Source organism: Stenella coeruleoalba (genome assembly GCF_951394435.1).
Source record: "Stenella coeruleoalba genome assembly, chromosome: 5".
Lineage (NCBI taxonomy): Eukaryota > Metazoa > Chordata > Mammalia > Artiodactyla > Delphinidae > Stenella > Stenella coeruleoalba.
The window spans coordinates 40,668,255-40,683,067 of record NC_137150.1 but is presented as its reverse complement, the minus strand read 5'-3'; the positions used below and the strand labels follow the sequence as shown (position 1 = coordinate 40,683,067).

Here is a 14,813-nt window from a genome sequence, read left to right as displayed (position 1 = left end):
ATCGACAAAAGTAGTTCCACATGTTCTGACATTAATAGTTATCATCGCTCAGAATATGGCTTACTTGTGAATAGAATTTATTTACGTAGTCATAAAAATGTAAACACTGAATATGTATCTAACCAAATTATAATTATTCAGGTCCACAACCCCATATCTGAAACCCTTGGACCAAATGTTTCAGAATTCAAATTTGTTTACAAAATATAGTGGATATTAAAGTTTTTTTTTTTTTGGTAATACAGCTCATAGATCATTTATTACAGAACAACCCCAGAAGGGTCTCAGCTAACACTTCCTAATCAAACATATTCCTGCAGTGCAGCATAGGGACATTTACATTCAACAATATGAATAAAGATTAGAAGTAGTTTCTCAACAGGTTTTGCTGCCAAATGAGTTCAGTTTGGGTCAATTATGAAACATTTTTTGGATTTAGAATTGTGGAATGAGATCGTAGATTTGTTTTGGAGGGATTGGGGTGCATATGTTGGATGGGGATAGACGAAAGTTTGAAAAAAGAACTAAATCTTCATTTTTCATAGTGGAAAGGCAATAGATAATGCTTAAAAAAACCCAAATCAGCAAATAATAAACAGTTTATTTAGTGAGATGGCAGTAAAAATTAAAAGAGCCAGCTAAAAGGGCTGAAAGTGGTTGCTTTTGGGGAGAGGGAAATTGAGAAGGAGTCCATTCCCACTGTTTTTCACAACAAGCCTCAGAGAGCTATTTGCTTACTTAAATATGTGCACGTATCACTTTGGTAAAAACAAAAATTGACTCTTAAAAAGTGACTGAGTGGAAAAAAATACGCAAACCACATATCTGACAAAGGACTTGCACTAGAATATGTAAAGAATTGTCAAATCCGAACAGTAAAAAACAATCCAATTAGAAAATGGGCGAGAGACACGAACAGACATTTTACCAAAGAGGATATGCAGATGGAAAATTATGCACGTGAAAAGACGTTCAAAATCTTAGCCAATAGGGAATTGCAAATTAAAACTACAACAATCAGAATAGCTAAAATAGAAATTGGTGATAACACCAAATGCTGGCAAGGATGCAGACACACTGGATCACTCATATATTGCCCATGGGAATATAAAAATGGTGTAGCCACTAATGAAAGGAGTATGGCAGTTTCTTGCAAAACTAATCATGCACGAACCATACGACTCTAGTTGCGGCGAGCGGGGGCTACTCTTGCTCATTGCAGTGGCTTCTCTTGTTGCGGAGAACGGGCTCTAGAGCACAGGCTCAGTAGTTGTGGCGCACGGGCTTAGCTGCTCTGAGGCATGTGGTATCTTCCCGGACCAGGGCTCGAACCCGTGTCCCCTGCATTGGCAGGCGGATTCTTAACCACTGTGCCACCAGGGAAGTCCCTGTGGTACATTTATATCATGGAAAGCTATTCAGTTGTTAAAAGAAAACTAATGCTACACAAAACTTGAGTAGATCTCTAGAGAATTATGCTAGGTGAAAAAAAAAAAACAATCTCAAAAGGTTATATACTGTATGCTTCCATTTATATAACATTCTTTTTTTTTTTTTTTTTTTTTTGCGGTACGCGGGCCTCTCACTGTTGAGACCTCTCCCGTTGCGGAGCACAAGCTCCGGACGCGCAGGCTCAGCGGCCGTGGCTCACGCGCCCAGCCGCTCCGTGGCATGTGGGATCTTCCCGGACCGGGGCACGAACCTGTGTCCCCTGCATCGGCAGGCAGACTCTCAACCACTGTGCCACCAGGGAAGCCCCATATAACATTCTTGAAATAACAAAATACAGATATGCAGAACAGATTAAGGGGTTAAGGATTAGTGAGAGGGAGGGTGTGTGTGGCTATAGGGCTATAAAGGGTGGCACCAGAAAGCTCTGAGGTGATGGCACAGTTCTGTATCTTGATTGTAGTGGTGGTTACACGAAGCCACACATGTGATAAAATTGCATAGAAACAAAAACAGTAAGCGCAAAATAGTACTATATATATATTTACTATGAATACATCTATGTGTAGTAAAAATACACAGAGAATATTCTGAAAAGATATTGGAGGAGTGAGCTGGGAATTGAGAGAGCAGGGGTGTTAGAGGGGACTTTGCCATAACGTTTTCTTTTCTTTTTTAAAAAAGAACATGTATTTGTTATTACTGGAGTAACTGAAAATTTAAGCAAAAAATGCTGGAAGTTTCTATACATTTGTTGGCATATCTCAGTGTAATGGCATAAAAGATGGATTTAAAAACTGAATTTCCGGGAATTCCCTGGTGGTCCAGTGGTTAGGACTTGGCGCTTTCACAGCCGGAGCCCGGGTTAGATCCCTGGTCGAGGGAGTATGATTCCACAAGCCACGTGGCGAGGCCAAAAAATAAAATATTAAAAAAAAAAACACCTGAATTTTCTCCAGTGTGTGTGTGTTTATATTATTTTATTGCTAGTTCTTTTCACTTAATGACATATATCATAAACATATGCCCATACTAATACATGTCTTATCACATCATTTTAAAGGTTGAAGAATATCTCTTTGTATGAATGGAGCATAGTTTATTTAATCAGTGTCCTACTATTGGATAATTAGGTAATTTTCAATACTTCACCATTAGACCAGTGCTTTGACGGATATCTCTGTAATCCTATTTTGCACAGGGCCTTGATTGTTTCCATGGGATAGATTCCCAGTGGGGCAACTGCCGAATCAAAGCTATGTACATTTTAGGGCTTTTGACACATTCTGGAATTCAGAGGCTCCTGAATTCTGCTAAAGGTCTGCTTCTGACACATTCTGGAATTCAGAGGCTCCTCAAAGCTCAGTGAAGAAAACTTTTTTCTTTTTTCTTTTTTTTTTTTTTTTAAACATCTTTATTGGAGCATAATTGCTTTACAATGGTATGTTAGTTTCAGCTTCACAACAAAATGAATCAGTTATATATATACATATGTTCCCATATCTCTTCCCGCTTGCGTGACCCTCCCTCCCACCCTCCCTATCCCACCCCTCCAGGCGGTCACACAGCACCGAGCTGATCTCCCTGTGCTATGCGGCTGCTTCGCACTAGCTATCTACCTTACGTTTGGTAGTGTATACATGTCCATGCCTCTTTATTGCTTTGTCACCGTTTACCCTTCCCCCTCCCCATAGCCTCAAGTCCATTCTCTAGTAAGTCTGTGTCTTTATTCCTGTTTCACCCCTAGGTTTTTCATGACATTTTTTTTTCTTAAATTCCATATATATGTGTTAGCATACGGTATTTGTCTCTCTCTTTCTGACTTACTTCACTCTAAGAAAACTTTTTTCATGGCTGCCAAGTCAACCTTGACCTTTCCTCTCTCTCAAATCCATTCACAGTGGTAACACCAACCACCTCATATGTAGTCTTCACTGGGTGCCAGATTCTAAGAGCTTTACCCTCTGATGTATTACTTTTAGCTTCCTTTTCAGAAGTAGAATTCGGGGGACAGAGAGGTTAAGCAATTCAGTTGGAAACACAGCCCTAATAAACTTTGGATCTGGGGTCAGAAGCCTCGAGAACCTGGTCCTAGAATCTATGCCACCCACTGCTTCTTGGGAAATGCATTTTTTTCCCAATTGAAATATATTGACATATAACGTTGTATTAGGTTTAGGTGTACAGCATAATGCTTTGATATCTGTATATATTGTGAAAAAATCACCACAATAAGTCTAGGTCACAGCCATCACCACACATAGCAACTTTAAATTATAAAGCACGGTATTGCTAACTATAGTCACCATGCTGTACATTAGATCCCCAGGGCTTATTTAAGTTATAAATGGAAGTTTGTATCTTTAACCACCTTCACCCACTCTACCACCCCACCCTGGCCTCTCTCTGGCAATCACCAATCTGTTCTCTGTATTGATGAGTTTGACCTTTTTAGATTCCACATATGAGTGAGAACATACAGTATCTTTCTCTGTCATACAGTGTCTGTATTTCATTTAGCATAATGCCTTCAAGATCCATCCGTATTATCACAAATAGGAAGATTTCCTTCTTTTTTATGGTTGAATAATATTCCATTATATATATATATACATATATATATATATAATGGAATATATATAAATATATATCACAATTGTTTTATCCATTCATCTGTTTTTTGTTTTTCGGTACGCGGGCCTCTTACTGTTGTGGCCTCTCCCGTTGCGGAGCACAGGCCCCGGACGCGCAGGCTCAGTGGCCATGGCTCACAGGCCCAGCCGCTCCGTGGCATGTGGGATCTTCCCGGACCGGGGCACGAACCCGTGTCCCCTGCATCAGCAGGCGGACTCTCAACCACTGCGCCACCAGGGAAGCCCCTCTCCGTCCTCTCTTACTGCTCCCACCCAGGCTTTCACCCACAGTGTATCATCTCAACCAAAACCAGTCATTAAGACCGGCAGTTTTGTTTTTCTTTTTAAAGGTAATTTCTGTTTTTCTTTAAAATGTTTCTATATTTTTTTCTTTTTTTTTACTGAGGACTAGTTGATTTACAATGTTTCAGATATACAGCAAAGTGATATATATGTATGTATATATTCTTTTTCAGATTCTTTTCCATTATAGGGTATTACAAGATATTGAATATAGTTCCTTGTGCTATACAGTAGAACTTGTTTATTTACTTTATATATAGTAGTTTGTATCTGCTCATCCCGGACTCCTAATTTATCCCACATCCCCCTTCCCCTTTGGTAACCATAAGTTTGTTTTCTATGCCTGTGAGTCTGTTTCTGTTTTGTAAATAAGTTCATTTGGATCATTTTTTAGATTCCACATATAAGTGATATCATATGATATTTGTCTTTCTCTGTCTGACTTACTCCACTTAGTATGATCATCTCTAGCTCCATCCTAAAGGTTTCTATTCTCAATTCAAATCATTAATGTCCATGATTAACTAGAAAAGTTTTTGAATTTCCACAAGTTTATCAACAACCCAGTGTCAACCAATATGTGTGCACTCGCACCTGCATACATTTTTATGGCCCAGGCACAGTGTTAAGTACTTTCTATACATTACCTTAATATTCATTACAACCATCTCTCCCCACTTTACAGATGAGAAAATAGGCTTAGAGAAGGTAAGCAGCTTGCTCACAGTCACATAACTAGTAAATCTAGAGTCCAGCGAGTCACCCAGGCAGTCACACTCTAAACCACTGTTATTCTTCATGAAGTCTTAACAATCATACTCTACCACAAGAACACAAACAAAATCTTCATTTAGGAAGCTGTTTTTGTCCCTGTTTTGATATTAGCTGGCACTGGGTACTTAGTTGTAGTGTTAGCCTCTATGGTTCTCATTTTATGCTGAGCATACAAAAATCTGTTTCTTTTTCTAAATATTGGAAACAATTTACCAGCTGTTTTAAAGAAGTGTTTTTGAATTTTTAAAGTTAGTGAAGCCAGACCAGAAAGGAGGCACACTTGCCACTGAAGGAACTGGCTGAATGAAATGGAAAAAACTGGTATCTGAGTTGCTTTTGTTGACCGTTTTCAGGTTTTATCCATGAAACATTTCTGCATGCCCACAAATAATTGTTGAGTCATTAAAGATTCCCGGCCCAGATTCTACTGTACTTTTAATAATAATTCCTTTTTTTTCTTTTGCGGTACGCGGGCCTCTCACTGTTGTGGCTTCTCCCGTTGCGGAGCACAGGCTCTGGACGCGCAGGCTCAGTGGCCATGGCTCACGGCCCCAGCCGCTCCGCGGCATGTGGGATCTTCCTGGACCGGGGCACGAACCCGTGTCCCCTGCATCGTCAGGTGGACTCTCAACCACTGCGCCACCTGGGAAGCCCCAATAATAATTCCTTTAAACAGCAAATAACAGTAGCTACTTATTCACTTGTGAAAAAAAGAAAGTGATGCCATATGATGCTATGCAGCTAAGGCATAGCTCTAATGATAAGATATTCCACAGGGTCAAGAGCATGCTGAGAAGTTTAATGGGTGGAAGTCCCAGCTCTGGAGTCAGACAAGGTGGATCTGCCCCCTGGATCTTCCACATATCAGCCATGTGACTTTGGACACACCACTCAGCCTCTCTGGGCTGCACCTTCCTCATCTGTGAAACGGAACTAATAATCCTTAGTTACTCCTTTTATGAATTTCAAATGAGATAATACACATAAAATGCCTAGCACAGTGCTTGGCATATGGAAGCATTCAATGAATTACAGTTATTACTGTGATAATCATTATGATAGCAAATGAAAACTGTCACCCCCAAAGCAACTGCCAAGCTTATATCTAAAGCTGTGTACATGCTTACATTTTATTCTTTGGAAGAAAGACTACAATGTGAATTGCTACCAAATTTTAAAACAGAGCTTGCTAGAAATAATGATATGTAACTTAACAAGATGAATTGCCAGAACTCAAACATAGCACTATAAATTTCAGGAATTAACTTATGAAATGATTAATTATAGACCGATGACAGATGTGTGTCCACAAAAAGCTTAGGTGCACTGCGGAGCAGGATCGGGAACCTCTGGAAACGCCAGCAGTCCTCAGGATACTGCTGAAAGTGCGTGAAGAAAAGGTAGAACCTGCGGAAGACTCGGCAGGTGTCCGAGAGCTCCCGCGCACACCAAAAGAAACAGGGACAAATAAATAGAGGTAATGTCCACAGAAGGCTTAGGAGCATGCCAAAGCATACATTAGACCCAGCAAACACCCTCAGCATCCTCACGGGAGTGCTGAGGACATCTAAAATACAACAAGAATTAATGAAAGACCCGGCAGCTCTCATAGAGCACCTGTAAACACCAGAAGAACCAGAGGAATAAATAAATGGTGGTGATGTTCACAAAATGCTTAGGAACACTCCAAAGCACAAACCAGAACCAGTAGAACATCTAAGAATATTCAGGAGACCACTGGGAACAACTGAGGGAAAATGCAGATTCCGTGGAAGAAGATCTATCTGATAGGCATCAAGAGTTTACACAAACACCAGAGGCGCAATACAACCAGAGAGTGAAAGCAACAGGAACTCCCTATCCCCCCAGTGGAAATGTAGAAAAGGTGAAAACGTCACAGGTTTAAAAAAAAAAAAAAAAAAAGATTGTTTAGGATGCTTAAAGATAAAGGGCAGAACCAGTGGAAGACCCAACAGGAACCTACGGCCCTATGAAAACTTCACAGCAAATTGTGGACCCAGAAGATAAGACAATAAGAAATTCGGGACAGTTCCCAGGGAGAAAGGTGAATCAGCTGAACTCCTGACAACAATCAAGAAACTTCTGAGAACTTCTGTGGAAAAGACTGAACCCATGGAAAACCCAACAGGCACCAACAGACAAAACTCCTAAAGAAAAGGGAAACCAAGTAGAAGACTTGACAGGTCTTCTACAATTTGCAAAACTGTAATACAGTGCGACTCTTCTCACTAACCTCAGGACAACTCCAAAGCAGATATGTGAATGGACAGGTTCCATTCACATTCTACAGGCATGTTCCATTCTACAGGCATGAAGAAACCTAAGAAAACTCCTAAGGCACATGCAGTAGAAAATCTGGCAGACATTACAATACTTAGGGAAACTCCAAATTTTAAAATCTTGTTCACAGGAAACCCTTAGGAAGGAGTCAGATATATCAGGGGAATTACAAGGAAAACCAAAACATCTGTAGGTTTTTAGATGTGAAAAATACTACTCAAGAAAACCGAGTAATAGAAAAAATATTAGAACATACAGAGTGTACATGTTTTTCAAACAAAAGAAAATGTAGAAGGCCATACAAAACTTTTTCTTAAAACACCAAAAGAGGGACTTCCCTGGTGGTCCAGTGGGTAAGACTCTGCGCTCCCAATACAGGGGGCGCGGGTTCGATCCCTGGTCAGGGAACTAGATCTCTCATGCATGCCACAACTAAGAGTCTGCATGCCACAACTAAGACCCGGTGCAGCCAAAATAAATAGGTAGATAATATATTATTAAAAAAATAATAAAACATCAAAAGAAAACCTGGAGACAATAGTTATCAGTACTTGATTGAAAACATCAAGAAAAAAGAAAAATGCAGTTGAAGACTTCTTGGAACGCAAACACTTATGGCAGAATTGAAGCAGAAGACATGCTGTTTGGAAGTGGACTATAGTGGATTTGAGGAAATGTTTGATTCAGTGAACAAAAATAAGGCTGGACCAGGAGATCTCAGTCAAGAAAACTCCTCTTGTAAGCCTTGTGAATATGAAGCTAAAACTAATGCCTCTGAAACTGAAGACATGTGGCCAAAGAACATTCAAGATAGTTAGTCAAAGAACAAGATCTATCCTAAGAAACGAAAAAGATTAAAGAAAACTAAACATTTGCCTAGTCAAAAGAGAATGTGCAAAGAGAGATAAATGTAAAGAAATGAGCTTAATTTTCAAGAAAAGCTGAGTCAGGGAATGTCCCTATATCCCAGACACAGATATAGAACTGATACAGAACTCAAGTCTCAGTTGCTTATATTAACAGAAAAGATTCAGATAGGGCTTCCCTGGTGGCACAGTGGTTGAGAACCTGCATGCTAATGCAGGGGACACGGGCTCGAGCCCTGGTCTGGGAGGATCCCACATGCCTTGGAGCAACTAGGCCCGTGAGCCACAACTACTGAGCTTGCGCGTCTGGAGCCCGTGCTCCGTAACAAGAGAGGCCGCGATAGTGAGAGACCCGCGCACCGCGATGAAGAGTGGCCCCTGCTTGCCACAGCTAGAGAAAGCCCTTGCACAGAAACGAAGACGCAACACAGCAAAAATAAATAAATTAATTAATAAACTCCTACCCCCAACATCTTCTTAAAAAAAAAAAAAAGATAAAGACAGATGAAAAGAATACTGTGAAGTTTCCAAGAGAAAAACTCTGAAGATGGAGCTACGAAACAAAAGACAGAGACTGTAACATCAGAGGAAGAAGTAAAACTGGTGTAAATTTACAGGAATCTGATAGCTTGGCCATTTCAACAAGGGTTATGCACGTGGTGACAAACCAGTGAAGAGTTTGCAAGAGAAAAGTGAAATCTAGAATGAAGAGAAGATACTTTTAATACCCAGGAAAATAATCAAAAATTAATTTTGATGTGGTAAAATCTTTGGTCAATACAGAAGAGAAAATTCACACAAACCAAAATAAAACAGGAGCAAATCTGCAAGATACTAATCCTTTGTCTGATGAAACAAATGTAGCCAACAAAGAGGCAGCAATAAGACAAAGAGGTAAATAAAGATTTATTGTGTTGGAAATCTGGAAAAAATAAGTCTTTGCTAAAAAGATGCAAAGATTTGATCTCTGCCCCAGTGTGACAGAGAAAATTCTGTAGATAAGAACAAACAGATATGTTTACAGTCATTTAGTGGATAAAAAGGAAAAATTACTTCATTCAAAACTGGAAAACTACAGAAGTCACATGCGAATAGAACACAAAATAAACACTTTGGAAAATACTGTTTTACCAAAAGAAGAAACTTTGTGCAAAAAGCCAAGGCATAACCAGAGTGATATTAAATTCCAGCAAAGATTAACCTGGAGTTCTAAACGATGAGTTTGGGAGAAAATATCTACTGAAAATCTAAAGCAGGATAAGAACAACACACAAAGAAAGAAAATAAGAACTATAAGATATCAAGACAATGCAGGTGCTTAGCTAGGAGGGATAAAAAGTAATAATCTTTAGTTTAAAGGCAAGCCTAAATATCCTCCATAGAATAATTTTTGCCATAAAATTAAAAGTGAATTCTGTAGGTAAAAGAGAATAAATAAATAAAATTAGGTTCTATATGTATTTAAGTATAATCAAAGTATTGGTTTTATTTGACATTTAATTATTTTATAGGCAAAATTTTAAAAACATAATGAAGACATCCTTTCTACCCCTATGGAAGAAAAGATGTCTTAATTTCTTGCAATTAGCTGGTTACTTGATTTAATCTTTGGTTGACAAAATACTTTCCCTTAGCCTACCACTTATTAGCCTTTTCACCAATGGATGAAAGGAAAATGAATGAAAAAATAAATTGTAAACCAGTGAGGTCAGACATAAACTTGTCAAATATTCTATTATTGATTGGTTGTCTGTAACTTACACTTTTGGAGAGATGGTTAATGCTGGGTTGTTCAAAATAAAACAACTCATTGTTTCTCTTAGTGTGGAAATCCAAATTAATTATGATTCACAAAATTTCTACAAGTCAATACAGAATATAGTATATACTATAATAGTATAGTATATAAAAATATAGTATAAATCTCAACACCACCTCATGTGTATAACATATCAGTTTCAGCTCTGGATTGTCTCCTTTATTAATTCCACTTGAGAGAAACTATATACAAAAAGTACAACATTAAGATACTTACCATATTGCCTTTTAAACTGTTGAGGCCATTTCCTTAATGTTCCCTTTGGCCTTCACAATTGAATCTTGTTTTCCTTATATAGTACACCTCATGCCCTTTGGCATAATTGCCAATGCCATTTTCCATGGCTGAAGCACACCCACATTTGCAGAATGTGGCAATTAATGGCCTCTTAAAACTATCATTATATCTCAAGAAGACATTTTCCTCTTGGTTATGATACTGAACAACACCATTACAAATGGCTTTTAAGCAACTGGTGATTTTATATATATATACACACACGATTTAGAAAATCACTCATGTTTTCTCTCATTCCAGATGGACAGGGCCATTACTTCCCTACTCATGAGAAGTCAATGAAAATAAAAATGTTTGAAATGTTTTAGTACGTGAATTAGTTTGATAACTGAAAACCAGGAGCAAAAGTTCGTTAGTACTGGAGAACCTGGCATTTCCAGGTGGCTTTGTTTAAGATATGGTATGTAGCAGCCCTGCAAAAGATATCAGTCACAGACTATATATCTATATAGATATGTCTGTATCCATATAGCTACATCTGCATTCTATACTATATATAGAATATTAAAAATAAGTAAAATAAAAAAAAAATAAGTAAAATCAGCATCTCATCATGATTTATTTTCAGGTAAAAGAATAAAACTATTATCTACCTTTCTATTTTCTACTAGTTCTATGTAATAAATAACTTCCAGGTGAAATCTATAAAACTGACCACCAAGATATTGCCGTTAGTGCTTTAAAAATGTTTCTATACAGGTATTCTACTGTTGTGAACACATGGGTTCTGTGTGTATTAATATGGTATGTTACATATGTGTGTGTATTGCCCTGAGATATGTTAATTTATCACTAATAAAAATAGCTTTTCAGGATTCCGCCCCCCCGACAAAATTATGCCTGAACAGAATCATGCTTGGTAAATCAATGAATTACAAGGAAAAAACCAAAGTAAACTCATTTTTTATTGAACTGGGGGATGTGAATAAAAGCTTGTGTGATGTGTAGGAAAAAAACAAGTGTAAAACTTGTTGTAACTTTAAAATTTAGTAGAATTTCATTGCATGATTGGTGTCACATTATAGACATTCTGAATTTTAGGGAGAGAAGTGTTCCATTGCTGGTACAAGGAAAACATCTTGGTTCATATTTTAAGTGTATTTTCACAAGATTTTGTTGTACACTTCTAGATGTTGGTAGTAACAACATAGAGGATATACTTTATATACTGGTACTTGGATATTCAGTTAGATGTTTCAGATATGGGTGAGTTTTTAAAAGTGTCTAAAACAGTGTACCCTCAAAGAATAAATCATTTAAAGGAATAAGGCAACTTTCCGGTTTGTCTGAACAGTGGGTGGTACTGACAGCCACATGCAATTAAAATGTAGTGTTTGAGTAACATTAACATTTGTGATTATTCAATATAATGTGATTTCATTAAATCCTGTACCATTCTCAAAAAAGTTGATATAGTCTCAACTGCTGATGCTTTCGCCAATTCACAGCTTAAAATTGCTTTTAAATGATAAAGACACACATTTCATATTTTAATACATTACCATATAGTCACACATCTAATACAATTTGCACAGAGAAAGATTTTAATGTTTTCTGTTTTAATACACTTCAAATGATTCTCTTTAATGACAGGGTCATTAGCTTTTAGAAGTTTAGAGTAAACCATTCTCTTCTCTTACAATTCAGACATCTTAAGATTTCTTAGAACTGTCAGACTTTTTCAATCAGCTTTAAAAAGTTTAAAGTAATCAAATCATTTTCTTCTAATACAATTCAGATATTTTAAGATTTCTCAGGATTGTCAGAACTTTTCAATCATAAGAACAACTTGTCTAGATACACGTGTGAGGTCCACTGTGTAATTTTTCTCAGTGTAATACTCATCCTTCCCCAAGAGAAACCTTTTGTATTTGTTTTCCTTCTTTTTCTTTCTTGATAATCACAAACTGGAATAATTATATGATATACAATGTGTTTACTGTACACAGACGATATGCATATGTACATTATACATAATGCATTTTAATATATTACTTTATATTACCATTTGCTTAAAGGACATTTCACAGAATGGTAGAACTGATACAACGACACGTTTTTTTCTTTAGATAGGTTGAATCCTTCTGTAGTACCTTACTGCACAATTATGGCTTTAAACAAAAGTCACAAGTCACAACAAATTATTCTTTGTATAATGTTGTGAAGTGTATTCCAAATGGAAAATGGAGGGAAAAGTGCGTGACATGATGCTTCGTGGTATGGCATACATGTATCAATGCTTTTTACATATAACTATGACCTTGACTACATACATAATGTATGGTTATTATAAAAAGTTATATATTATGCCACAGTACTAAAAATAAAATATATTCTTCTTAAATAGTGAAAATAAGGTATCCTTCATGTTTTTAATCACATGTTTTCTCGTTTGACCATGCCTCTTCTTTTTCCCATTGTAAATGAAATAATGTCCAACATTTTATTAAACAGTAATGATAGAGTGTAGACAATTTCTGGGCCATTAAGGCCTAAAAAAGGTGCTAAGATGATTATCTTGTCATTAACTGTGGAGATACCCTCCGAATGCGTTTATTTAATACATGGTAAAAATATAAAAATAAAGGACAAATAAATATAAATATCTTCTCAGTTATTGAAAAATCAAAAGTTCAACTGTACCTTATTACGAGTATGGTCCTGGATACGCGTAATTGCTGCATAAGTACGGCAACTAACCGGATATCACGGCTCTCCCCCCACCAATCTGTGAACTGTGACTATGCTTGGCCAGGAAGACACGGAAGGGTTTTCTTGGGTTCTCCGCAAGGGAGGGATTCGACCATACCTAGGTGCTGCTCTCCCAGACCCGCGCGCATCAGTCTCCAGTCATGGCTCACCTCCTCGCCCTCCGCCCATCCTGGGAGACCTTGACCTGTCCAGGCGAGAGGGAAAGGAGTGGAACTGCGTCCCTCTCGCTTCATCCCTAAAGGTTACTGCCCTTCCCCCGAAGCTCATATGTTCTCTGATTCGGGAAGCAGGCACTTACAAGTGAACTCAAGCCGAGGTGAGGCTTAGGGCGGGGACGTTCTCCAAAGTCGCGCTCTGGCCTCGTCTGCTGCTGTCGCCCCCGCCGCGCTTGCCTAACGTTTCCTTGAACCGAATGAAACGTAGGGAAACTTAACATCCCGGGGGAGGCGGGGGTGGGGATGGCCCCAACCCAGTCTCCGGGCGACAGGCGGGGTCTGAGGCAACTGGCGGCGGCGGCCGCGGCCACCCCGGCCTTGCGTCCCACCCGTAGCCCCCGGCCTGGTTCTGTCCGCGTGGTCCTCGCAAGGCCCCGGGCGCTCAGATGAGCGGGAAGCGGCGCTCGCCGCCGCCGTCGGACTCCCCGGCGCCTCCACCTCGCGGGCGGCCGAGCACCGACACGGGCAACACGACCTCCCCGGGACTGAACTGCTGCAGCCGCATGGACTCCTCGTAGGTTGGCAGGTACTTGACCTCCTCGTAGCTGGGCAGCTGCAGGAAGACCGGCGAGACTACGCGCAGCTCGTGCTCCGAGGCGCAGGAAGGGGCCGAGCGCCCGCCGCCTGCCCGGCCCCGGCCACCGCCTCCACTGTCCAGCAGCGAGTCTTGAGAGCCGGCGGCCGCCTCGTCCCGCAGCAGCGCGGGCGAGTCGTCGTCGTCGTCGTCGGGCGGCCCCGCGGCCCCCGGCTGCCCGGCGCCCCCCGGTGGCCCCGGCCGCGCCTGCCCGCGCGGGTACCTGCGTGGGCTGGGGCAGATGATGCGCTGCAAGAAGTAGCCGATGGCGAAGAGCACCAGCAGGATGAGCAGCCCGGAGAGCTTGCGGACGAACCAGCCCACGTTGTCGAGGAAAGCGTGCAGCGGCAGCTTGCAGCAGCGCACCGCGGTGGCGTTGGCCGCGTCGCAGCAGCGCTCCCGCTCGCCGCACGCCAGCTCCGCGCAGCCCCCGCCGCCCCGCGAGGGCGCCACCAGAGCCAGCGCCAGCAGTAGCAGCAGCGGCAGCAGCGGTGGCGGCGCCGGCGCCACCGACAGGCCCTCGGCCGTGACCCCGGGTCCCCACATGGCCCGCGCGTACCGTTACTAAGGTCCGGGGGCGCGGGGGTATCCGTCTGTCCGCGTGTCCGTCAGTCCCTCCCCGGGCGCTCCGCTCGGGTCCCGCGCGCCGCCTCCCTTGCCTCTGCTACCTGCGGCCGGAGCAGTCCTCACTTGGCCACGCTTGGGCGGAAGGAGGAGCCCGAGGCGCGCCGAGGCTGCGGGAGGCGGCCGCTTCCCGCGCCTGAACAGCCTCCTGAGCTTCTGACCTTAACCCCGCGCGCCCAGCCGCCCAGGCCGGGCGCAGGGCGTCCGGAACCACCCAAGATGGCAGGGGCAGGCTGCGTGGGGCTG

General features: G+C 41.1%; 1 protein-coding gene across 1 annotated transcript; it reads right to left on the bottom strand.

The window, feature by feature from the left end:
* Positions 1–13,270: 13,270 nt before the first annotated feature.
* Positions 13,271–14,489, bottom strand: LOC307187208 (putative membrane protein C3orf80; the record flags this gene model as incomplete). Its single annotated transcript, XM_079923014.1, has 2 exons — positions 13,271–13,338; positions 13,453–14,489. The coding sequence occupies one exon, from the start codon at positions 14,487–14,489 to the stop codon at positions 13,752–13,754; it is 738 nt and encodes a 245-aa protein (XP_079779140.1). The 3' UTR covers positions 13,271–13,338; positions 13,453–13,751.
* Between the last annotated feature and the right edge of the window lie 324 nt (positions 14,490–14,813).